Below are 24,310 nucleotides of genomic sequence, written 5' to 3'. Positions count from 1 at the left end.
GTAGGGGCATTCGTGCACCCAATGGGAGGAAATCCACAGCCAGAACTGCTGGATGCAACAAACTCTGCTGGTTCCAGCTCTGCAAGATGTTAATGCTGCGTTTACAGCCTGACTGCCTAAAGTGAAGTTGAAAGGGAGAGAAAAATCCAGCACTGAAGTCTTTCTTTACCCACCAAAGAAGCGCATTCTGAAATATGCTGAAAACATGTCAGTAATGATGCTGATGAACAGCTAAAAGTGAGACAGTTGTACTGGCAGCAGAGAGCCCTTGAGGCTCACTTTGACATTTCAAAGGGACCACAAGCTGCCCATGGGTTTCTGTCAATCCCCCCTCTCATCCCCCGGTACAAGCAGGATACCACATCTGGGCATCCAGAGCCAATGTGCCTGTGGGCACAGCTGCCTGAGGGCTCTGCTGCTTCCCCAGCAGAGAGGGGCCGGGATGGGACTGGACTTCTTGAGAAGCGAAAGCCGGTGGCCTGAGAGCACTGATGCTCTCTTTTGGTGCATTAATTGATGACTGGCCACTAGAGGCCACTTGCCCCTTACTCTGTGCAGCCTCTGGGAGAAAGGCTGGATGGACAGCTAGTCGGATGTGGCCTGGCTTTTCTATTACCCACAACAGGCAGAGTTCAGAGGAGAGCCACAAAAAATTGCCAGTAGGCCAGAGGGATTGATTTATAAGGAAAGGTTAGGAGCTAAATTTGTCTAGCGCAATATGGGATGACTAAGATGGGGAGGGGACAAGCCAGCAGTCTGGAAAGATCTCAAGGGTGTAAAACACGACTAAAGATATTTTTTTTTTCAGCTGGCCCTGCACAAATAGAGTTAGAAATGGTTTAAAATTTAAAAGGAAAACTTAACATAAATAGCAGGGAGAATTCTGCTCATGAGCACTGTGCTGAAGTGTCCAGCCTACTAGCATCACTGCCTGGGCTGCCATAAGAACACAAGACAAAAAAAGGAAAAGGAGGAAAAAAAAACAGTAAAGAAAACTCAGTGAATGATACCTTCATCCTACTGTGTCTCCTGGTTGTCGGGAGTACGTGATTCAGCATTCCCGCTAGAAGTAATTTTCAGTAATAGAAGCGTCATGCCAGCAGGCCAGATTTCACAGAGGCCAGAAAAATCCACAGCCTGCCGACCCCTGCACGCTCACGCCTCCCTGTTCTCTCCACAAGTGCCTCAGTAAACAGAACTGGCTCACCTAAATCCCTGTACCTTGTATCAACCACCCAGGCTAAAGGAACGCTGAAGGAAGGCGAGCAGGCATGCTGCTGCGATCTCCCACATGTTGCTAACAGGGACTCCAGTGGCGCTTTCCACAACCCTCAAAGGCTGCTTCACAGTACCAGTGCAGGAACTTTCTCATTTTGCTGAGAAAAAGGCATTTGGTGCATCTTCAAGGGGCAGAGGCAAGCAGTTCATTCTGCCCCTTTGCAATAAAGATGAGCTGGGAGGGCCACAGCCTGCTGCCCCAGCTCCACGGGCAAGGGGCTGCATGGACACAGCCATCAGGCCCCACACACATCTCCTCAGCTCTTCCCTAATCCCCTGGCCATTGGGCTGGGAACAATTTAGCCGTGGAGTGTCTAGACAAGGAGTGGATGTTAAGATAGGGATAAAGCCAACAGGGCAAAGCTCGTTTGGGGATAGAGGAGGAGAAGAGACTCTGGCTGACAGACACAGATGGGAAGAGCTCAAAAAGAGGAAGGATTAGAGACCTGGGAAGATTTTCCTGGGAGGACATACTGATGAGCCTGCCCATGGAAGAGAGGAGCAGGAGAGGTGCTGCCTTATACAACAAAGCATTTGGATGCTGCTGTGACAGTGACTGCCTCAAAGATGAATGAAACAGGAGCAGGCTGTGCAGTCCCTGCTTTACCCTTGCCACAGCAGAGGAATGGGGACACGCACGCCAGAAGGAAAAGGCAGCACATAAGACAGTAAACACACAAAGTTTTCAGGCATGAAGGGTTTAACCTGTGGATCTCTCTCTCACGTGGCTACGCTGAAACTAAGAATACAGGAGTGGTTTATAAGGCTTAAATATTTCAATGAATCCTATACCGTACTGAAGTAGCCTGACAAACCACCACAGCCATTCACTTCCGAAGCACCTGCTACACTCCCTGATTCTTCCCCCCAGGAGACGGACAGACGGGACGCAGCCGCACGGCTGACAGACACACACGCAAACACACGGGAACAAAAACCACTCCAGAACGAAGTACCAGCACCAGACAGTGACAAGGAGACACCTCTCCACTGGACAGACGGACAGCTCTGACAGACACACGTACAGCAGCGGAGCGACGGGACGTCGGCGGGCGCTGGGGATGCACGGCAGCACGTACCGCACCGTGCCCTGCAACCCGTGCAGCGCTGCGCCGTGCCCGGGACCGTGCTGCGCGCTGTGCCATGCCCCATGCCATGCACCGCCCTGCACCATGCCACTGCCATGCACCGTACCATGCACCGCGCAGCGCCCTGCAGCGCGCCGTGCCCTGCCATGCACCGCGCAGCCACCAACACCGCGCAACACCGGAGCGCCCTGTGCACCCCGCGCCCGGGGCCGCGGGAGGGCGGCCAGGCGGGCCGCCCGGGCTCTGCGGGGCGACAGCGCCCGCCACGCGTACCCGCGGGAGGGGGCCGTGGCCCGCTGCAGCCGGGGCAGCGGAGGGACAAGCGCCGGGACCGGGACCCGCCCCCGCCCGGCCCCAGACCGGCCCGTACCTCGCACCGCCAGAGAAGGAGAGCCGCCCGCCGCCGCGCCGCGCCCCGGCCCCGCCACCGCGCTCCGCCCGACACGTGCCGCGCCGCGCCGGCGGCGGGCGGCGCTGCGGTCCCGGCCTCCCGCCGGCCCTGCCGGGGCCGCCTCCGCTTACCGGTGGGGCTGCGGGGCGGCGGCGCGGGGCGCTCCCCCGGCGGCGCGGGGCGGCGGCGGCGGCGGCGGCGGCGGCGGGGCGGGGGGCGCGGGCCCCGCCGGGCGGGAGGGGGACGCTGGGGCGGGCTCCATGGCAACCGGATGTAAGCGGCGGCGCTCTAGGCGCGGCGGCCGCCTCGCTGGTGCGGCGGAAGGGCGCGTCTCTGTGGTAACGCGGAAGTGCGAGGGGCCGCCGGCCGCGCGGGACCAGCGGGGCCGGGCCGGGCCACGGTCACCGGGCCCTCTGCCGCCTCGGCCTCCCCTTCTCCCTCCGGAGATGGCGGCGGCGGAGACGCTGGTGCGCGGTCTGGCGCGGCTGCTGCAGGACATGGGTGAGTGGCCGTCCCGCCGGGCCGGGCCGTAGGGAAGGCCCCGGTGTGGGGTCAGCAGCGCTCACGGCCCGGCCCGCCCTGTCCATCTCTGCAGGGGACCTGGTCCTGGACGGCTCCAGCACGCTGACGCTGCTCACCCCCACCCTGCAGCACCTCACGCAGGTCTTCGAGCAGCACCTGGGCTCCCGCAACCAGAACCGAGGCTTCGTGGCCCTTCCTTCGCACCCTGCCGAGACCGCCGTCATCCTCCAGGCACAGTTTCTCTTCGACGTCCTGCAGAAGACTCACTCTCTGAAGGTCCGTGCATACCGTGACTGGGGATGTGAGGGGCCAGGAGTACCTCGGGGCCGGCCTGTGCAGCAGGCAGGCACAGCTGCCTTCTTCATAGTGATCTCCTTTGGTGCCTCTGGACCCCATCTTACATCTGTGCTGTGTGGGTCAGATTGCTCTCACAGGTCTCTTGCACAGAGTCACATTTCAGCATCGCAACATGTAGCTGCTTCAACCATGATCAGCCATGCAACTCAGCAGAAAGTTTTCCAGAGTTAAAAACTGGGGCAGCAGGGGTTAATTATGTCCTGACCTTGGGAAGGTGTTGACATTGTTGGGAAAATTATTATTTCCTGTAATACTTGAGCAATTCAGGCAGTATCTGGCAGCTGAGCACAACTGAGTGCTCCCTGAGTGAGGATTGATCCGCACAAGGTAGCGTGCAGAGACAGGGCATTTGAGCAGATCGGTTAGATATTGCATATACCCCCTACTCTTCTGCTGCTTATTTCTGTGTTTTACATGCTCCTGCCTGGACAGTGGTTCTGGTTGATGTGTTTCACAGCATGGGGTAACGCTATGGACATGTCCTCGTTAATTTCAAGAAGGCTGTAACAAAGTTAAAAGTTAAGGATTCTTCACAGGGCTTTTTGAAAGATGGCGCCGTGTTATCAGGCTGCACATGATTGTACTTGGCCCTGGGGCACTGCTAGGAGGGTAGTAAAGGAAATGGGCCTGAAAGGAGAAGGGGAATTATCAGTTGTTCTAGGGCTCCACAGTGGTGCTCCCGAAGTGTTGTGGCTGAGCGAAGTGTTGTGGCTGAGCGTTACAGTCTACAATGTCTTTAAAACTGTTTTTTTTATGAGATGGATCGGAGAGGTTGTTGTCTGAGTATTGTTGGGAGAGTTTTGTAGCAGTGTTCTGAGTGTGGAGGTTGGAGCAGAGCCTGGAGACTGTGGAGAAACACAGGCCCTCTGGCAGGAAGAGGCAGGGAGGATTGCTGCAGTCAGGTGGATGTTGTGGTGAGTACTTGTGTTAACCGAAAAAATAGGTTCTTTAACAAGCCTGGAAGAAGGGGAGGCTACCAATTGTGGTGCATTAACTGATTTGCCTGGAGAAACCAATAATTTATATCAGCCTGATCTGATCCTTAAGACAGTAGAGAGAGGAGAAATGGTCAGGACACAGAGCAAGAATGGCATTTAGGATAAACTTTGCTAAAACTGACCATCAGAGCTTGCCAGTGCAGGCTTCTCCTGCGGCATTAGTGCTGGCAAGCAGTGGGCAGTGATTCATCGTACAGCCACAGCTTGGCTGTAACTGGGGAAGCAGCAGTGGTGACGAGGCCTTGGGGTGTCTGTTCTGCACCTAATGAGTCAATTCTGTGTGAACGTGGTGGTAGCTGACAGAGATGATCTCTCTAGTTGTACTCTGGTGTCTGCGGTGAAAGCATGAAGTACTTCATTACTCACTTTGTCTGAAATACTGTTTATACACTGTCCATAGAAAGCATAAGAAGCTGGATTGCCGTAAGCTGTTTTGTGGTACGTGAGCACAGCCTATGCAAGGAGGAGGTTTGCAGGTATTTCAGTCTAATGCTAACAGTGTCCTGGAGACCAGCTCTGTTGTATCTGCTTGTGATTTGCCTTATTTGGCCTTCTCTAGTGACATGCACATCCACACTTCCCCCCAGTGTACTCGTTCAGCTCAGTTGCTTGATAAACGTAGCTCCAGCAGTTAGAGTTGTCTTTATTTAGTAGATTTGTTAGTGGTGGCTGAAGAATCCAGCTGTCAGACCTCCCTGCAGTTCTGAAAGTGGTGAAGCCACGTGAGCAGGGGAGAAGGAAAACAGCTTTATTGTTTGTCAGACCATGGTCTTATGCTAGCTAACGTGCTTTTTTTCTTTGACATCTATTGAACTGGGGGGCCAGGAGGCAGTGCTGATAGCAGTTACTGAGCACCTGAGCTGGAGCAGGGGCCTGTTCAAGGTGCTGCAGTTGGTGCATCAGGAGGGAGATACTGTGGCACACATGGAGCTTGACATGAGACTTCTTTTCTGATTTCTCTAGCTCATTCATGTTCCAAACTGTGTTTTGCAATCTGCTGTGAAGATTTTCCCTTTCAAGTCTCTCCGGCATCTGGAAGTAAGTGTAGGGGGCAGAAGTGGCTTTAAGTCGTACTGTTTGGCTTTTCTTGACTTAGTTTTGTGGTGCAGAATGCCTTTACTCCTCAAAACTGGGCAGGCATTTGCAACTTCTCTAGAAGGCTGAGTCTAAACTCCTGCAATGCTTGCTTGGAAGCTTGGGTATGAGCAAAGGCTGGAATGTGAGGGCGGGAGGCTGCAGCAGGGAAATGGGAGATCCCATGCAGAGGTGGGCCTGGGATGTCAGCTGCTCTTACACTGTAATATTTTGATATATTTTGTCCTTGCTTTCTCATTACTGCTGCAGTTGAGGTCTGTCCCTCCACACTGCCTCCGGGGACTGCGATTTGTCTATTCACAGCTGGAATCTCTCACCTGCTGCAAATGTATCAGTACTCTGGAGGTGAGTGTCTCTGTGCAACTCACAGGGAGAATCCCAGAAGGACTGTCTTGATCCTAGGGAAGAGGCAGGAGACAGGATTAACCATGTAATCAATCCCATATTTCTCCCTTTCCTGTTCTACCTCTTGACTCAAATGGTGTTGAAGTATTCCCTGGTTGGATACACGTGTGCTCTGCCATCTCCTTTTTAGCTGCTTGAGAGTTCTATCTCTGGCCAGTATTTGCATTGGCAAGGCCTGTCTCTGGCTGTTTCCACATTCAAAGGCATGCAACTGATTGTTATTTCACTGTACCTCAGCAGCCTTAAATTATAGCCGGTTGTCAGAGAGATTGCCGTGTCCCAGTGTCTTATCTGTACTGGTACCCAGCAGGTTTCTGAGACACAAAGGCAAGCTCCAGCTGCCAGTAACCTAGTAGTGTGGGCTGTGCTAGCCATGGGTCTCTGGACTTCTGCCTGTGGCATGGAAGAAGCTCTCCGCTGGGGAACAGGGGCTGCAGGTAGGGTGTGCCTTGAGCACTTATTTTGTCTGCCAGAGCCCAAGCTGTTTGGCTAGGCACATGTATCTTACTTCTGGTTTAATGGACATCTGAAAAACATTTGAATCTTCCTGCTTAGTGTTCAGAGCCTCCGAATTGTAACACGTTGAGTTAGCTATTGCCACTTGAGTGTAGGAAGCAAAAGCATCTCTCTTTCCTTCTACATACCTAGCTGTGGAATTCCCACCACCTCCAGATACTTGAATTAGTGACATAAAAGTTATTGCCACTCTGGGCAAAGCAGAGTCTGAAAGGCACAATACACGAGCCTTGTTCTAGAAACATCCTGTGCTTATCTGCTGTAACGAACAGTTTGTACTCATTGAGGAATGGCTCCTTACTTCTTCCTAGGAAATAATTTCAGCATGTGGTGGAGATCTGAGCTCTGCTCTCCCGTGGTTGGAATTGCAGACTGTGAACTTCAGCTATAATTCCATCACTGCCTTGGATGACTCACTGGTGAGTGGGCCATTCCTTCTGTGTGACTGAGGGGAAGAGAGGAGATGAATATGGCCAGGAACTGGGCACTCCTTTTTCTGATGCTGCTAAGTCTGGGTGGGAGGGAGTGGGCAGTGTTAATTTTCCTGGCCTCTGCCAGCAGGACGGAGTTTTCATGCTGCAGTGGAGACGTTTGTTGGATCTGATCTAGTGTCTTTTTGTCCTTCAGCAATTACTGAATGCTCTGAGAGTCTTGGATTTGAGTCATAACAAGATCCAGGATTGTGAGCACTATTTAACGGTGAGTATCTCAGGCTGAGCACCAGATTTTCCTTATGTGGAGAGGACACTGCCAAAGTGCTGTAATCATTGACCGTGTGCCTGCCAGATGAAATATAACAGAAGAAATTGGAGATGTGGCCCAGGAGGTATGTGATTTAGAGCTAGTGCTTACAGCCTTGAAACTGTTGTCCTGAATGTGCAGCTGCTGTGCCACTGAGGCAGAGAAGGCAGTGTTCCTCATCCACCCTCAGACAGGAGAGTTAGCTGTGTGTATCACTCAGCACCAGTGTGGCCAGGCGATAAATGCAACGATACATGCAGCGTGCACTATACGTGCAGTCGCATGCACTCTGCTTGCCTGGTTGTGGCCAAGACTTGACTTAGTGTGTGCAGCAGCTGGGAATTCTGTAGCCAGGCATGGGGCTATAGAGACTAGCTGTTTGAGTTGTTCAGACTGCCAGTAGCGTTCCCTCTCGCTCACTGAAAACCTTCTCTGGATGACTTTAGAAAGGAAATCATCTGTCAGTGGAATGGCAGTGAAATGCGTGCGCTGATGGGCTGGATCCCCTTCTTTTAAGGGAAGCTATGAAACAGCTTTTCACTAAGTTGGTGAGACTCACAATGTCTCGTTCACCATCAGCCTTGTAAAGGTAAAAAAGGGCTTCTTTTGCTAGTTCTGTCCCTTTGCTGAGGCAGTGACTCCAGTCCTTCCTGTGCTCCATTTAAGTTGATAAGGAGGGAGGAAGCTGTTCCTAGCAAATGTTGCAAAGCAGTTAGATCATGCTGAGCACCCCTAGGCAAAACACTCCAAGTGCAAACATCAAAGTCCCACTGCAGAAATAGTCTTAAGAAACTTGTCTGTTGGTTGAGCTTGGTGGGATGGAAGAAATGGTATGGACTGGTGCCCTGTCTTGAGTTCAGGGTTAGGCTTTGAGCTAAGGTCTCAATTGATCCTGTGCTGCTCTTCTCTCTGAACAGACCCTTACAGAACTAGAGTACCTCAATCTGGCCTATAACTTCCTGTCCAAGGTGCCAAACCTTGGTATCTTCAGCCGATCCAAGCTGGTGACTCTGATCCTGCGCAACAATGAGCTTGACAGCATTAATGGTGAGCCCACAAGGGAGGAGCATTTCTGAGTTTGAGGCTCTTCCTCGAGCAGGAACAGAAATTGAAGTCTTGGACACAGCTGTTTTTACTAGGGCTCAATTTTGGGGGAGAGAGGTAGGTGGGAAGTTCCTAAGTTATATCTTCTAGCGTGCCGATGGCTTCTTGCTTTGTTTGCAGGGGTTGAACAGCTGGTGAATCTGCAGCACCTGGATGTAGCCTATAACCTACTGCTGGAACATGCCCAGTTGGCACCATTGTCCACTCTGCACTATGTAAAAAAAGTAAGCACAAAGCCTGATGGATTGGAGATTAGAGATGTCAGGGGGTGCAAAGTGGAGACTGTGTGGTAAGAAGAAGTTTTGAAGGATCAATTCAACTCTTGGGCATTTCATTTTAATGTAAAAGGCTGATGGGAGAGCTTTAGAGAGACAGCTATATTTCAGCCTTCATTTTCGGTGACCCCTGCTCAAGCTAACCTTTTTCTATATTTTCATCTCCACCTCCTTTCTCTCTTTCTCCAATTTTAACGCCCTCAGGTTCAGTAAAGATCCTTCCCTAATCCTGTTGTGGATTTATGTGTTCAGAGAAGTGTCTGAAGGAGGGTAACTGTAGTCACTATAGTGCTTGAGAAGGAAGTTAGCCTGCAAAGGACTGTTCTCCCAGCACTTCTCAGAATTGGTACTGAAAAATCTCTTAAGGATTTCAGGGCAAGAGTAGGAAATACTTTCATTTCCTTCTCTATTTGCTGAACAAATTTCAGGAAGCATTTTAACAGCTTAGTCCTCTCCTGACTTGATCACTATTCTGCTGCAGGGAAATTTCCTGAGACAGAGAGAAAGCCTGGAGCCTGCAGGCAAATTAGGTCAGGATATAGGATATTGCTTCTAATAACAATTTCTCTATATCTCTCACCCAGCTACATTTAGAGGGAAACCCATTATGGTTCCATCAAAACCACCGACCTGCAACGCTTGTACATCTGTCACCCAGGGCAGCCTCCTGCAATGTGAGTATTAGCCACGTGCTTTCTGGCCCTGCTGTTGGAGGCCTGGGTATTCTGACAAACAGAGAAAATGAGGGAAAGTAATTTTATAAACCTGAACGTTCACTCCAGTGGCGTAACAGGGGTGGCTGTTTTGTGGTGGGTGTTTTTTTCCAGGTAGAGTACTTTATCCTTAAATGTGACTATGCAGCTGGACTTTGCAAAGAGGGAACTGAGCATTTTGGCCCACCATGCCTAATTAGACACTCCTTTGGCAGCCGAGGCCACCTTTTTCTTTCTGCCCCATCACTCTGCTCTCAGCTAGCTGTCATCACTGCTTCCCTTGCACTTTGGTGCTTACGTCAGTTCTTGGTAATCTGATTTTAAATAAAGAAGCTAGCAAAGACAATGTTCTGGCAGCTTAGCAAAGTAAACTTGCTTGCTAAGGGTCAGAGGTGTTCCAGAGCTGGTCTGCCCTTCAGATTAGTGGCAAATAGCTGGATTCAGTGTCTTCAGACCACATCTTCACAACAAACTTTCACTGAACTCAGGTTACTGGAAGCTAGGCAGACTCAGGCTAAAAGTAGGGTACAAGCTTTGAGGTGAAAGTAGGTATCTCTCAAAACAATTTGTGTGTTGTTGCAGAATAATCTATTGTGTCTCTCCTGTGAACTGTCATGGATATGTTTCTGGGAGTCATAAAGTCTGTACACGGAAAAACCACAATGGTCCCTTCTGGCCTTATGTGCTATTAGGTCAGGTAGCTACAACTAAAGGAGTGAAGGATAGGCAGGAACAGGGTTGTTTCTGGTAGTCTTTGCAGTTTTGTGCCAGGAATCCCAACCCAAAGGTGGCCTGAAGGGGAATAGGAGTCAGCAGATGTTGTCCTGAGTTTGTGCCAGCCAATTGGAATCTGACTGCAAATGGGTCTCTGATTACAGTTCCTCTTGGACGGGGAGCCACTCTCTTCCTCAGACCTAATGGTAAGTACAGTTGCTGTAAGCTGATTTTACTGGCCTTCAGAGTGGGAACTCTGACATGTTTTTGCATTGTCATGTGTCCTGTTAAATCTGTATGGGCTGCCTTGACTCTTTGACAATAGTTCGTTTTGGCTCAGTCTGTGCTGATTCCTAGTAATTTTTGGGACTGGCCAGTGCAGCTTATTCTGCCCTATATAGCCTTGCAGAACCTGGAGCCATGTTTGTTTCCTCCTCAGGTACTATCTGGTACTTAACACTTGAATTACACGTCAGCAAAACCAAGAGTTATTAGTTTTCCATCTGCTGTTTTTAAGAAGGGCAGAGATTAAATCAAAGTGATCATGATAAACAATCCAGTCAGTCAGTCAGTCCAGTCATCTGTTGTCACTATTTCAGCTGAGATGGTGAAAATTTGAGGTGAGGGGCAGGGAAACTGTCAGCCTGATTTTTGGCTTGGTTACCTTGTCTCCCCTTGGCACTCAGCAGGCACCATTATCTTCTTTTTGGCTTTAGCACCTCCCAAGACTTGTGCAAAGTGTGTCACAGTCCATCCACACATCTACCTCAGAGAAGACCATGCTGGACCGCAGCGGTCTGGACAGTTCCTGTGCTGCAGACTTCAGCGACAGCCAGTCCCCAGCTGAGAATGTGGCTGTGAGGCTCCCTCGGAAGAAGAGCAAGGTCAGGGCCTGAAAGAGTTTCTTAACCATGTAGCTGGCATGTTGGGTGAAGGGACTGCCTTGATGTGAAAGTGTCATCCAGTGAGATGGAGTTTTGACCTGGCTGTGTGGTAGTGATCCTCTACACTGCTGTGTGTAGGGTCTGGGTTTAATGTCAGTCTTGATATGCTGTGACAGATGTCTCATGGTGTGCTTCTGCATGAACCCTTCAGCTTGGTAGAGGCTCTCACCAGATGCTGCTTTAGTTGTTCTGATGCCTCCCAAGTATTCTTATCCTTTTTGTTCCAGGGCAAAGTCAAGGTGCGCAGAGCGAGCATTTCAGAGCCCAGTGACACAGAACATGAGCCCCAGGCCTTGTCTCTCTCTGCTGGTGAGGCTTCTCTTCTCCCTCAGTAACACAGCAGCTGAACTGCCCGCAATGAGAGGAGTGCTCTGTCATGGTGACTATTTTCATACTCTCCAAGTTTTGTCTCTGCAGGCTTGGTTCTACAACATCAGAAAAAGATGAAGCGCTTGGACAGCTTCAGGGATCGCTTTGGTGTTGACTGGCTGCAGTACAAGAAACACCTGGAGGAGCAGGACCAAGTAGCTGTCATCTGCCGTAGCCGTTCAGCAGATGAGATCACAAGCAGCCCTGCTGCAGTGGACTTGCAGAGTGAGAGCTCTGACCCAGAGCAAGGAAAACCCCAGGTATCCCCCAAAGAACCCTCTCATTCTTTGGATGCTTCTGAGAAGGAAAAAGAACCTGAAGTACAGCTGGATAAGCCTGTGGAAGGAGAAGAGAGAGAAGAGGAGGCAGATGAGCTAATGCTGGGAGAAGAAGAAGAAGAAGAGAAACCAGAAGGTAAACAGGTTCTTTCACTGTTGTGCTTGAGGCCTTGGGTGACAGTAGAATAGGTGGATCAAATGTGATATCCCTGAAGCTCTATCATGCTGTCCAGTATAGTGGGAATTCTAAAGACTTGTGCCAAGCAGACCTGAAGTCCTGTTGTGTGTCTTGTTTGGCAGTGGACCTTTGCCAGCCAGTGCTGGTGAGCCAAATAGAAGGTGAAGGTGACCCAGAGGCAGACTGGATCTTCCTGCGAGTCACAGCTAAGCATGTGGTTGAGGTGGAACTCAAGGCTGCCAGAGTCCTCCACAAGCTGGAGCTGAAGTGCCTGCAGAAGGTAGAGACCTCTGAGATGAAGTGGAAGATGATGGTGAGTTGTGCATCTGTGCAAACTTTTGGCATCTTACTGCCTGTGTGGGCCAGCATTCTGGATTTAGGCTTCTGTCAGAGTACCCCTACAGGTCTTTTCCAAGTTCCTGCAAAGGCTGATTGATTGACCATCTCTTCCAGTCAATGGATTGGAAGTCAGCCAATATAACACCCGTATGTAAGAAGGGATGGAAGGAAGATCCAAGAAATGACAGGCCTGTCAGTTTGACTTCAGTGCCCGAGAAGCTGATGGAGCAAATCATCCTAAATTCTATTATGCAGCATAGGCAGGACAACCAGGTGATCAGGCCCAGTCAGCCGGGTTTATGAAGGGCAGGTCCTGTTTAACAAACCTGATCTCCTTCTATGACAGGATGACCCTCTTGTTGGATTAAGGAAAGGCTGAGGTTGTTGTCAGCCTTGACTTTAGCGAGGCATTTGACACCGTTTCCCACAGCATTCTCTTAGAGAATGAATTGGCTGTTCTTGGCTTGAATGGCCATACACTTTCCTGGGTGAAAAACTGGTTAGATGGTCGAGTCACAGAATCATAGAATTGTTTCACCTGGAAAAGACCTTTAAAATCGAGTCCAGCCTTTGTCCTCATCCTATCAACTACTAGACCATTTCCCTAAGTGCAACATCCAACCTTCTTTTAGTCCAAAGAGTTGTTGTCAATAGAGCTGGCAGCCAGTCACAAGTGGTGTCTCCCGGGGCTCAGTACTGGGGTCACTCCTGCTTAACATCTTTATTAATGATCTGGATGAGGGGATGGAGTGCATCCTTAGTAATTTTGCACATGACACCAAGCTGGGTGGAAGTGCTGATCTGCTTGAGGTTAGGGAAGCATTACACAGAGATCTAGATAGGCTGGATGGATGGGCCAAGGCCAATGCCATGAGTTTCAATAAGACTGAGTGCCAGGTCCTGCACTTGGGCCACAGCAACCCCCAGCAGCACTACAGGTTTGGGGAGGAGTGGCTGGAAAGCTGCCAGGCAGAGAAGGACCTGGGTCTGTTGACTGACAGTGAGTGAACATGAGCCAGCATGTGCCCAGGTGGCCAAGAAGGCCAATGGCATCCTGACCTGGATCAGGAGTAATGTCAGCAGGAGTAGGGAGGTGACCATTTACCTGTACTCAGCTTTGGTGAGGCCGAACGTTGAATACTGTGTCTAGTTTTGCGCCCTTCTCTACAAGGACATTGAGGTGCTGGAGAGGATGCAGAGGTGGGCTACCAAGCTAGTAAAGAATTTGGAGCACATCTCATTTGAGGAACAACTGAGGGATCTGGGGCTGTTTAGCTTAGAGAAAAGAAGGCTCTGGGGAGACCTTCTCGCTGTCTACAACTACCTGAAAGGAAGTTGTAGCAAGGTGGGGGTCAATCTGTTCTCCCTAGTAACAAACAATAGAACAAGAGGAAGTGGCCTCAAGTTGTGCCAGGGGAGGTTCAGGCTGGAAATGAGGAGGAATTTCTTTACTGAAAGGGTTGTCAGACATTGGAACAGGCTGCCCAGGGAGGTGATGGAGTCACTCTCCTTGGAGGTATTCAAGAGACGAGCGGACGTTGCACTTAGGCAAATGGTCTGGTGGTTGATAGGGCTGGGACAAAGGCTGGACTCGATCTTAAAGGTCTCTTCCAGCCAAAAGGATTCTATGTGTATCTAACAGCATGTGTATTGTTTAGAGTACCTATGGTTATGCAGCAGAAGCCAGCAACAATTCTGTTCCAGAGCTGAAATTAAAAAGACAATGGCTGGACTTGTTCCAGTGTGCAGGAATGAGATATCTCAAGAGGAGCCTAAAAGAAATGGACACCTCCTTCCCATCCATTCCTCACTGGGTTATCACCCTGGCCTAGCAGGGCTGTCTGTGGATTGTACTTTTTCTTAGACATTGCAGTGCTGAACCTAGTGTGATGTGGGGAAAGCTACATGGTAGCTGGTGGGCAGTTTTCCATCCACTCTAGATGCACTGCCAGCCCTATTTTGCTTTTGTAGTTCTTTAGAAAGGGAGTTTGGAAACCCCTTTCTCCTCATGGTAGGATTTTAACATTCAGTGTGCACATGGACGTGTTCACAGGCTTCTCTAATACTGTTTTCCCCAAAAGCTTTGACTCATTTTTTCACTTCCTGCTCTTGTCTTCCCTCTTAAAGTTTATGGCTTGATATTCTTCTAAAATACCTATGTGAAAAGGTGTTTCATTTGGAATGCTTTGTTCTGGGCTTTGAACCGTGACTCTTGTCCTCAGCACTCACCAGCTTTATTTTTATTCGTTCATTTATGCCCAGTTTACCAGGCTCCTCAGTGCTATCAGCTGTGGAGAGCTACTCAAGGCTTACTAAATGAAGTGCTTGTGTGGCCCTATTTCAACCAGTTGCAAACACATACAGTCTGTATACTGGGTGCTGCATCCTCTTTCTAGAACTGGTGTTTTCTGTCTGCTGCAGGACCTGGAGCGAATTTTCCCCGTCCTTATACTGCACTTCAGCTACATTCGCAAGGACCGGCAGAAGCGCAGATACGTGGTGCTTGATGACTCCCCAGAGCAGTGCCTGCAGGTAGGCTGAGGCTAGAGGGGGAAGCCTGGGGAGGACGAAGGCACTAGATTCTTCCAGCCAGCATAGGGTCCCTGTCCTCAGAGCACATGTGCATCAGCAGTATGTGTCTGGCTTGTAAGCTCAGGATTTCTTCTGCTGCACAAACAACCTGTGGAGGGCCCTGTGATCATGGCTATGGGCAGTGGAGCTCCTGGAGTGTAAAAGGTGCTCTCAAGAAGAGAGCCTTTCAGTTTTCTCCCTCTTGGGGAGAAAAGTTTGTTGTGCATGTGCTGCACAATGTGTCCTGGGCATCTAATGATGCAACAGCCTGTGCTTAGCCTCTTGACAGTGAGAGTGTCAGTACTATGGAAGCTCTGGTTGTGCCACTGCTGTAGTGACTCTGGTATCAAGTCCAAGTATTTTTCTTGAGGTACTGTCATTTACATACATTCAAACAAATTGTTACAGAGAAGGTACAAATAGGTGAGACCTTTGAGATCAGAGTTCTGGAAGAAACTGTCCATATGTAGTTGGGAGGCACAGATTCTCTTGGTCTTCTTCAGTGAAGCTCCACGCTCTTGGCAAGTCTTGCACAGGCTGGCTGTGGTACTCTGTCAGCTGGGAGGTGGCCCCATGCCCCTTGAACTCTTAAATGCTGGGATGAGTCGCTGATGTCAGAGGGCTACTTTTATCAGGATGAGTATAACTGCCTGCTAGTGCTCTTTTCCCTGTGCTGCCACTTCCAGTGTGTCCTTCAAGTGTTGTCCCCAGCTGTTGAGGAGAATCGGCGAAATCAGGACCAGGAAAAGGGATGCACAAAACTCCAGTGCCTGAAGTGCAAGCAGGAGTTTTCACAGTCACTGTCTCCCTGGCATCAAGGTCCCTATCCTTCAGAGGCTGGAGATGCCAAAATCCTGGAGACCCTGGTTGCCTCAGATCAAGGTAGGATGTAATACCTGGAAAAAGGATGCTTGCTAATGCCCAGGCAGACTGCCACAACGGCAGCTGTGGTGCAGAGTGTGGTGTGTATAGGAGAGGGTGATGCCCTGGCTGTACTGGAACTAAAACCTGTTGAGGGCTCTCCTTCACTTGGCCCACTGGGACTGGGAAGGGCCTGCCTTCTTCACTAGCAGGAATAAGCCCCACTGGTTTAAGATTAAGCAAACAACACTCCCATTGTGGGTGTTCTGGGGCCAGGGAAGAACATAGAAGTGTTGGAAACTGCAAATGGTCCACAGAAACCTGAAGTTTGGGAGAGGCTTTAAAGGTCATGTAGGCTCTCATCCTGTTGTAATGTGGTCAGTCTTGCCACAGAGACTAATTTGTTCTAAAGGGCTTTTGCTAACAGAGGTTTCTGGGGAATCGACAGTATTTCAGGTAAAAGTTTGTTAGACATCAGAAAAACAACCAGAATCCTAACCTAGGTCTCTCTGTCTGTGATCTTCAGCCCACTCTTGCTTCCCTTTTGGGGAATGATTTATTCTTTTCTTTCATTGTTCTCCCCCCGTGACTACTCCTGTCTTCTGTCCTCTGGACTAATTTCAACTCTCTAGATAATTTGCTTGTCAGTCATGTAGTCACTGATCTCCTTTGTACTCTTTCCCATTTGTCCCCATTTTTCCTTTGGGTACCTGAAACCAGATGTGGTCTTTTGGCTCAGACACAGCAAGTGCTGAGTAGGCATCTCCCAATTCCTGAGTTTTTCAAAGCTCAGTTTACTTTTGGAGTGGGGAGTGCCCAGCCTTAGCTCAAAAGACGCTGCTCATTTAACAAATTATCCTGGGACAGAACTACTGCAGTGAGGGCAGAGGTGCTCTCCTGACTGCAGCACTTTCTTCCACCCCAGACACTTTACTCCCCTCATCCTGGATAGTGGGGATCCAGCTCTGGGAGTCTGCTCTGGTGTGGGTGAAGCATCAGGAATTGGAGTCAGGAAGGATGAGGACAGTTGGAGAGGAGGCACAGCACGCTCTCTGTGTGGCTGGCTGGAGGATAAACGAAGCTGGGGATGGAGGTGGCTAAGGAAGGTTGCATTGACTGCTCATGAACTTGGGCTTCGAAGGCTGTGTGAGCACTTGTGGTCATGAAGTGGGGGAAATTGTGAGCCAAAACCGTGATGTAGTTTTAGGTGCAACTATAGCACACACTGGTCACTTTAAATCTCAGCAAAGCTGTTTCAGGTGGATGTTGGCACAGATCCAGGATTTCTCGTTGATTGTGAGGGGAGGTGTGTAGGATATGGTTCTGAGCAATGTTGCTCAACAAGCTGCTCAAGTTAGACTGTACCTATCATCTAGTTTGAAAGGGACAGTTTGTGGTTTGCAGAGGGAAGGGGGAAAAAAGAAAGTAAAAGCGTGTTGGGGAAGAGCTGTTCTGGCTTTTTCCTTATCCCAGTGAACTCTTCCACAGGTGCTGCAGCAGCTGATGAGCCCATAGCCTGTCCCAGTTGTTCCAGTGACCATGTGGTCATCCTGCCTTCAGAGCTGTGCTCCAGCACACCTGTGCCTCCTGGCCCCGACAGCACGAGCGAGGACTTGTCAGACTCTGTCCTGGAGGGAGGCAGCCTGCAGGAGGGCCCAGAGGAAGCACCTGCCCTGGCCAGTGAGAGTGGCAAGTTCTACATTGGTGGGGAGGAGAGCTCGGACATGGAGAGCAGCCGCAGCAGCAGGAGCCCGGAGCAGAGCGCCGAGCACGGTGTCGCTCTCCGTGCCCCATCCCACACTGTCGATGGGGGCTCTGGGAAAGAGGACCTGGGTGTGAGGAGCCAGTATTTGTTCCTCAACCACACAGACACCGATGCGGGCAGCTTGCTGGGGAGCTACCGGTACAGTGCTTCTCGTGGGCCCACTCCTTCCCAGCTCTCTCTGAACTCCGAGCCTGAGGAAACATGGAATCTCAGTCCCTGTGAGTATGCAGGAGCTGTACAGGGTTTAGGGCTGTGCACAGCTTGGTGTGGGGCTTGCATTGATGCTTGTAGGGTGCACTGCCTCCTGTTTATTGGGGATGGGGGGGATCATCAAGTATGCGCAGCGATGGCCATGGCTCTTGTGACTAAAGTTTTTCATTGCCTCTCTGTTCAGTCATCCTGCCCGATGGTAAGGAAAACAGGCAGCTCCTAATCCCTGCATTGCTTAAGGATCTTGTTCTGGGAGCTGCACTGCTCAGTTACAGACAGACTAAGTTCCTGTGGTGCCAGTGAGCTGCCAGCTGGAGCATTACCTTTGAAGAACAATATGCACAATTTCTGTCTTTATTCACTGGCTTAAGTGCAGTGTGAGACTGGTGTGACTCTGGTTAAGGACCTGCAGTACTTGTGAGCTTCAGATGAGAAAGCCTGTACAAAAGAAGAGACTGTGCTGGCTGTGTGAGGGCTGTTGTGCAAGATAGAAGTTACTGGGATGTCCATGAATGCTTTTTGTAAAGGACTTCTTCAGGTGAGGGAGCCCTGGCACAGGCTGCGCAGGGAGCCTGTGGACTCTCCTCTGGAGGTTTTCAAACCCACATGGACACGTTCCTGTGCAACCTGATCTGAACCTACTTTAGCAGGGGGTTGTACTGGATGATCTCTAGAGGTCCCTTCCAGCCCTGACCATTCTGTGATTTTCTAAATTCTGATGTAGCAGACTGCCTTTGCTTTGGCATCAGCTTGTGCTTTACAGAACAACAGGAGTTGAAAAGGAGCTGTGGAGGTTATTTCTGGTGCAGCCCACCAAGTGATTCTACTGCAACTGTATTGTAGTCCTAATTTGCAAGCCCATCACCTTATTGATCTATAGAGGCTTCCCCCAGACTTTAAAGAGGCTCTGAAGAGGTGTTGGTACAGGACTGGTGCTTAGGATTGACATATTCAATCCTGGGCACTTGAAGTGTGAGAAACAAAACAGTCTCTTCTTTCGAGTCAAATTACAAGGTCCTAATTTAAAATTGAACCTATGAAAAAGGTCCTGCTGAGGAGAAGTTGCTTAGTGCAGCATTTCAGCTGGGAAGCATGTGCTCTTGGGCAGTGTTGTGGCTATTATGAACATGATCTGGTCACGCGATTGCATGACAAACCTAACGATGTTCTGCAGCAGTTTTATGGGCATCTTCCGCAGCTCCTTTTGGCCTCACCACACTGAGGTCAGAGTTTAAACAGCTGACCTGAGCTGACACCAGCTGAAAGGAGAAATGTCGTTCTGGTTTTGTGCTAAAGAATTGCTCTGCTGCCAAATGTGGCAGCAAAGCAGTGTCCTCCTGTGACAGAACAGCTGAGCAGAAGTTGAAGGTGGGTTGGACCAAAGCTTTGTGTATCTGAAGAAGCAGGTGATGGAGTCTCCTCATGCCTCCACACTGAGACCTGTGGCCTGGAAAGCCCTGGCTTTGGCTCTTTGTCTTGAGGAGAGACTTGATGGAAGCAGATGTGCACCCTGGTGCCAGTTTGTGTGCTTGGGCAGCATGAGTGCTGATCCCACCCTTTGCTCCCCTCAGCTGTAAATGGCCTCCTGAACACCAGGGACTTCCGTTCTGTGGATCATCGCCTGAAGCTCTACCTGGATATGGAGGTTTTTGAGGAGAATGCTGAGGAGTTCCAGTGCTTCCTCAAGGTGAGCTTCTGCAGCACCACTCTTACAGCTCATTGGCCGTCCGTGCCACCATGCAGAGACTGTGAGGTGTGAGAAGAGCTGAAGTGTGAGTCTGGCCCTTTCCATGGGTGGGCTGGCAAGGAGCAGGCCAGTGCTAACACTGGTTGTGTGTTGTGCTAACTGTGCTAACAGCCTCTCTATGCTTTAGGTGGTCATGGTGAAATTTGGCCGGGAAGGAGAGTTCCTCTCAATCCTGGTTGCATCTGATCTCAAGATGTATGTGCTGGAAGTCACTGGGGCTATCAGGTGAGGACAATGGTGGCAAGTAAGACCCTGAAGCAAGACTCTTGAGTGCTGGGTCATGCCAGCCTGTGCTAGCCTTACCCTGGAGGTCTGGTGACATGCAAAGGCTCTTCTGACAACCCCCACTGCTGCGATCTGGTACGGGAGAGGAGATGAGGCAGCCTGCTGCAGCTGGGGGTTGTGCTCTGTGACTAGGGGACAACCTGCAGACTGGCTGAAGAAGAATGACTCTCACTACCTGGCTGATATTTCGCATCTGGAAGTGGGGCTCTGCCACCAGAGCTTGCGAATGGAGTTTGAGAACCCAAAAGCTTCCTACAATCTGCTGATCCGAAACCAAAGCTGCTGTGACCAGTTCCTGCAGACCCTGACATGTAAGTGGAGTGCTGTAGGGGGGGCCAGGGAGGGAGAGGGTTTTGGAACATTTGCTCTTGGAAAGCTACCACCAGAGCTGTAGTTGGATATATGTTGGAAATTCACTTCTTGCCAGCTCAGAAAAAAGTTGGGGGAGAACTTCACTGGCATCATAACTTCCAGTGCCTCTCTGTAGGCTAGAGAACTGTCCTGAGCTGTTATGTACTGCTTTGGGCTTGCAATGAAAGATGTCTACCTTCTCCACTTCTTTAGATCTCATGCAAGAGCTGCCTGCTAAGCAAAGGAGTAAGGTAAAGGAAATCCCCACAGTGGAAATGAACCCACAACATTGGCTATGGTAAGAACAGCCTCTGAGAGGTTGGGGTTTTGGATAGGAGAGGATATCTGCTTGTCCAGCAGTGCCTGGGAAGCATAGTGCTGGAAGAGGGCAGCACAGGAGGAGGCACCCCTGGAGTGGCAGCCAGGCCTGTGTCACAGGTCCAAGGCAGCTGACTCAAGGGTTGAGCAGGCAGAGGGGTGCCATGGGCTGAGTCAGGCTGGACAACTCCAGCTTACCTGGAGGAGCCTGAACAGTGTATGATGAAGCAGGGAAAAGGGGGAGGTGTAGGGCAGCCTCCTCCCTTGCAAGAAGCATTTGGCTCCTAGCTGGCAAGGTAGCAGGCAGAGTAACAGGGGAGAGAAGAATTTTGTGACACCTGGAAGAGATGGTTCCCTCCTTTCCTCGAGAGGACAGTAAGCAGTGGCTAGCTTACAGCAGATGTAGACTGGGAACAGGGTTCTTCCTTGACCAGTTTGCTATTGTGTCTCCTCCAGGCCTCTGCTGGACTCCAAGAGCACAGGTTCTGCAGCCGCAGATAACACTTGTTTCTTCTACTTGCTGGCCTACCTGATCCAAGGTACAGGAGATCTCAGTGGCCAGGTGTCCCACACCTTGTGCTATCTGCTACATGCTTATGGTTCTAGTGTACAGTCTCTGGGAAAAGAGCCGGGCCATTGCTCCAGCAGTGAGATGGGGCAGGAGCAAGGGTGAGGCCTCTTGTGTTACAATGTGTAGGCCAGCAGCATGCTTCTTTCTGTACATCCAGTGAGTCTCCCAGCCCTTTTCTACATGGAAGCCCAAGCTCTAGGGAGCAGCTGGTCTTGTGCACCAGGTTTGGTGACAAGTTGGAATGGTTGCTGAGAAGCTGGCGGTTATCTGAGGGCTGGATTGTTGCCCTGAGCTGAGGGAAGGCTGAAGGGTCATACACACAGCTGGTGTGTGTGAGGAGCTGAAACGCTTGGGAAAACAGAAGCAGGTGTCTGGAACCTGAGACAGTAGGATGGGAGCAGCCTGCTGGAGCCCATCAGGTTGTATTCCAGGGCTTGCTGAGGGCCAAATGTGCTAAACCTGGGATTTGAGTCTTCAGTGAGCAATTCCAGCATCTTCCTAGCTTGGGACACTTTTAAATACAACCTGGCTGTTAATCACGTTCTGACTCTGTTACTGCTCTTGCACTCTTGTTCACCACTGACCACTGGGGAGGTATGAGAGAACGAGAAGGAGGAGGAATGTGTGGGAGATACGTTTATTGGTCTCCTCAAGATGAACAAATAGCCTGTGGGAGGCAGAACTTAAAGTGCTTCTTTCTTACTATACAGCTTTTCTCCTTTTTTGGGGTATGGTGCCCAAAGCTGAGCACAGTTCCAGCTGAGGCCTCACTGCCAAGTAGACAGGACTAATTAAACATCCCATTTCTGATATTCCTACTGAGTCCCGGGAGTGAGATATGCCGTGAAAAGTAACACATTGCTGTAGCAGCTTGTGATCCCCTGTGACCTCAGCCGGTTCTGCTAGCGGTTGCCTATTTCTGTGCATCTGACTTGTTCTAGTGCTTTTCCTTTGCATCCCCAGAAATCAGATGGATGATATTTATTCTCCTGACAGTTTTTTCAAAACTGCTGTGCTTTCTGCCGTACTTCTGACACATCCCAGCTTGGTGTTCAACCTTACGCGTGTGCTTTCTGTTCCAACCATCAGATATCTGCAGCCAGACAAATTCAGGCCAAAGAAAGACGGCCTTTTAGCTGGAGCTGCTGATTTTAAGGAGTAGTAATGTGTTGTTTAAGAGGTCAAAGGATTTAAAGTATCTTTTTCTGCCTCACATGAGGATATAGGCTGGACAAGGCTAGTGGTCTTTCATACGTTTGCTCCTGCAGTGAGCTTGTACAAGCTGGAGAAGCTTTTAGTTATTCTGCTAAACATTTAGCTACCCTGCTACCCTGCTTCAGTCAGGAAGGTGGATAAGACTGTTTGGCCAGTTACTGTTGCTGGAAAGGATTTCCCTAGAGGAGGAATGGAAAGCAAAGCTGATTCTGTGGTGACTCAGGCTCTCAGCAAAGCCTCTCCTATTCCCTTGTATCCTTTTAGGGGCATCTGCTTTCCCTGTGACCCTGCTGAGCACCCAAAGCACGCTGTTTCTGCTGGAGGAGAATCACCAGTGGCAGGTGCAGCCCTCCTTGGATGCAGACCACGAGGCAGGAACGCCTTCCAGGAGCAGCATCCAGTTGAAGGAGAAGCAGCCCATCAGCAGCATTAGCAATGTCATAACCTATCGCCTCTGTCCTTGCGACATCAAGCTGATGCTTTATGATGAGGTAAGCGGGAGGTTGGTCATGGGGCACACGAGACGCCAGGGGCTGCCTTGTGCTCAGATGCTCCTCCCGCCAAGAGCGTCTTGGGACTGTCATCTTCCATCCTGACTTCAGGCCTTGCACCAGGGAGCACAGCGAGTTGCTGCCCTCCAGGAGTCACGCAGGGACACTTGCACGGCTGGCAGCAGTGAGGGAGGAGGATGTCCCTTGGAAACGTGGCTGATGGCCACACTGGGCAATAGCGGCATGGGGCCACGGAGGCCGGGCCCTGCTCATCTGCCTCCCTCTCTCTCCTCCCTCCCAGGTGCTGAAGGTGGAGAGCACTTGGCACATCCGCACGGAGAGCCCTGAGCTCCTGGGGGAGCTGGTGGAGTGGATCCGTGGGCCCTGGGAGGAGATGTTCTCCATCGAGCTGCGGGAGGCTATGTACGAGCGGCTGGAGTGAGCTGCTGGAATGTGGGCAGGCAGGACCTGCACTCAGCAGTGCTGCTGGGCCGCCAACGGTGCACGAGGGGCTCCTGCTCCCATCTCACCTTGATGGCCTATGGCCTCTGCTTTCTACTCCACTCTTGCTCCTGGCCCCGTTTTGGTGAGGAGGAGGGGAGCACACAATGGTCCTCACTGCACAGTCACTCACTTGCACTGGGCTGGCCACGGAAGGAAGAGGTGGAGGGTGTTCTCTGGAGTACTGCATAAGCTACACAGCATTTTAACTTGGCAGTGTCTGCTAGTCTCCTTTGGGGTCATGTGGAGTGTCCCTGAAGGAAGAGGAGAGCCAGGCCAGAGCACGTTCACTGGGACATGCAGTGGTACTAGGCAAACAGCAGGCCAGAGGCAGCTGGGTGCTGTGGTCTTTCTAGCAGGTGTATTTGCTGCCTTCCTAGCTGTCCCACAACAGCTGCCATTATCTACTGATTTTTTTTTCTTTTTCTACCCCTCTGTCCTGTGCACAGCTTCCCTAAAGCTGCCTGCTTCAAACAGGAGCCTGATTGCACAAGGGGCTCAGGCATGTTGTACTGGTAACCCCACAGAGAGCCCTTACCTGCCTGCCTGGTGGGGCATGAGTCAGTCTGCTGCTGTAGTCTGTCACTGGGGAGGGAGGAGCTGTGAGGCTCTTGGCACAGAAATGGGTTGCTCACCACCCAGGGGTCAGGACCCTGTTGGGCACTGGCAGGTAAGAGTGAGGATTAGGCTTTTCTGGGAGGTCCAAAAGCAAGAGTCTATTTTAACATGAGTTTTACTATTTTCTATTGTAATAAAAGCTGATATTTATTGATTTGTCACATTTTCCTCGTTTCATCCCCTTGCCCTGCTGTAATGTCTTTATAAGGTCTCACATCCTAGCTTTGCAGCAGCCTCAAGCGTTCCCCAACATCTCCCAGGGTTTAAGCCATTCTACCCATCCTGTTCAGAGTGGGTGCCAAAGGGCTGATAGACCAACCTCCACCTGCCTGACTCCCAAGCAGCAGCTAAAGAACAAAGCCCAAATGGGGTTGGACTGACAGCAGGTATTCTTTGTGCAGTTCTGGGACAGCTGCCCTTAGGTGTGCATCCCGTGGCCTTCCAGCCCCAGCAAGTTGCTTCCTGGCCCTCAGAGTCATACCTCGCAGCAGCTGTTGCCAC

The 24,310-nt window shown here is 50.7% G+C and overlaps 2 protein-coding genes across 2 annotated transcripts in view; one reads left to right on the top strand and one right to left on the bottom strand.

Annotated features, from left to right (window-relative positions):
* SLC4A3 (solute carrier family 4 member 3) overlaps positions 1-2,776 on the bottom strand; it is a 33,709-nt gene extending 30,933 nt beyond the window's left edge. The window contains exon 1 of the mRNA XM_062004693.1: positions 2,737-2,776. The gene's annotated coding sequence lies outside the window, so the exon portion shown is untranslated. The remainder of the gene's footprint in view (positions 1-2,736) is intronic.
* A 294-nt stretch (positions 2,777-3,070) lies between these two features.
* On the top strand, positions 3,071-23,970 carry STK11IP (serine/threonine kinase 11 interacting protein). Its single transcript, XM_062004907.1, has 24 exons — positions 3,071-3,258; positions 3,353-3,555; positions 5,598-5,672; positions 5,979-6,074; positions 6,962-7,069; positions 7,278-7,349; positions 8,309-8,438; positions 8,616-8,719; positions 9,355-9,444; positions 10,362-10,403; positions 10,914-11,081; positions 11,369-11,450; positions 11,559-11,924; positions 12,089-12,279; positions 14,727-14,837; positions 15,563-15,758; positions 17,226-17,720; positions 19,284-19,399; positions 19,587-19,684; positions 19,877-20,055; positions 20,309-20,393; positions 20,870-20,952; positions 22,464-22,690; positions 22,992-23,970. Exons 1-24 carry the CDS (start codon positions 3,204-3,206, stop codon positions 23,130-23,132), a joined length of 3,513 nt encoding a protein of 1,170 aa, XP_061860891.1. The 5' UTR covers positions 3,071-3,203; the 3' UTR covers positions 23,133-23,970.
* Positions 23,971-24,310: the final 340 nt, after the last annotated feature.

Source organism: Colius striatus, chromosome 11 (genome assembly GCF_028858725.1).
Source record: "Colius striatus isolate bColStr4 chromosome 11, bColStr4.1.hap1, whole genome shotgun sequence".
Lineage (NCBI taxonomy): Eukaryota > Metazoa > Chordata > Aves > Coliiformes > Coliidae > Colius > Colius striatus.
Note: the sequence above shows the minus strand (reverse complement) of the source record. Positions and strands in the feature narration are given on the sequence as shown.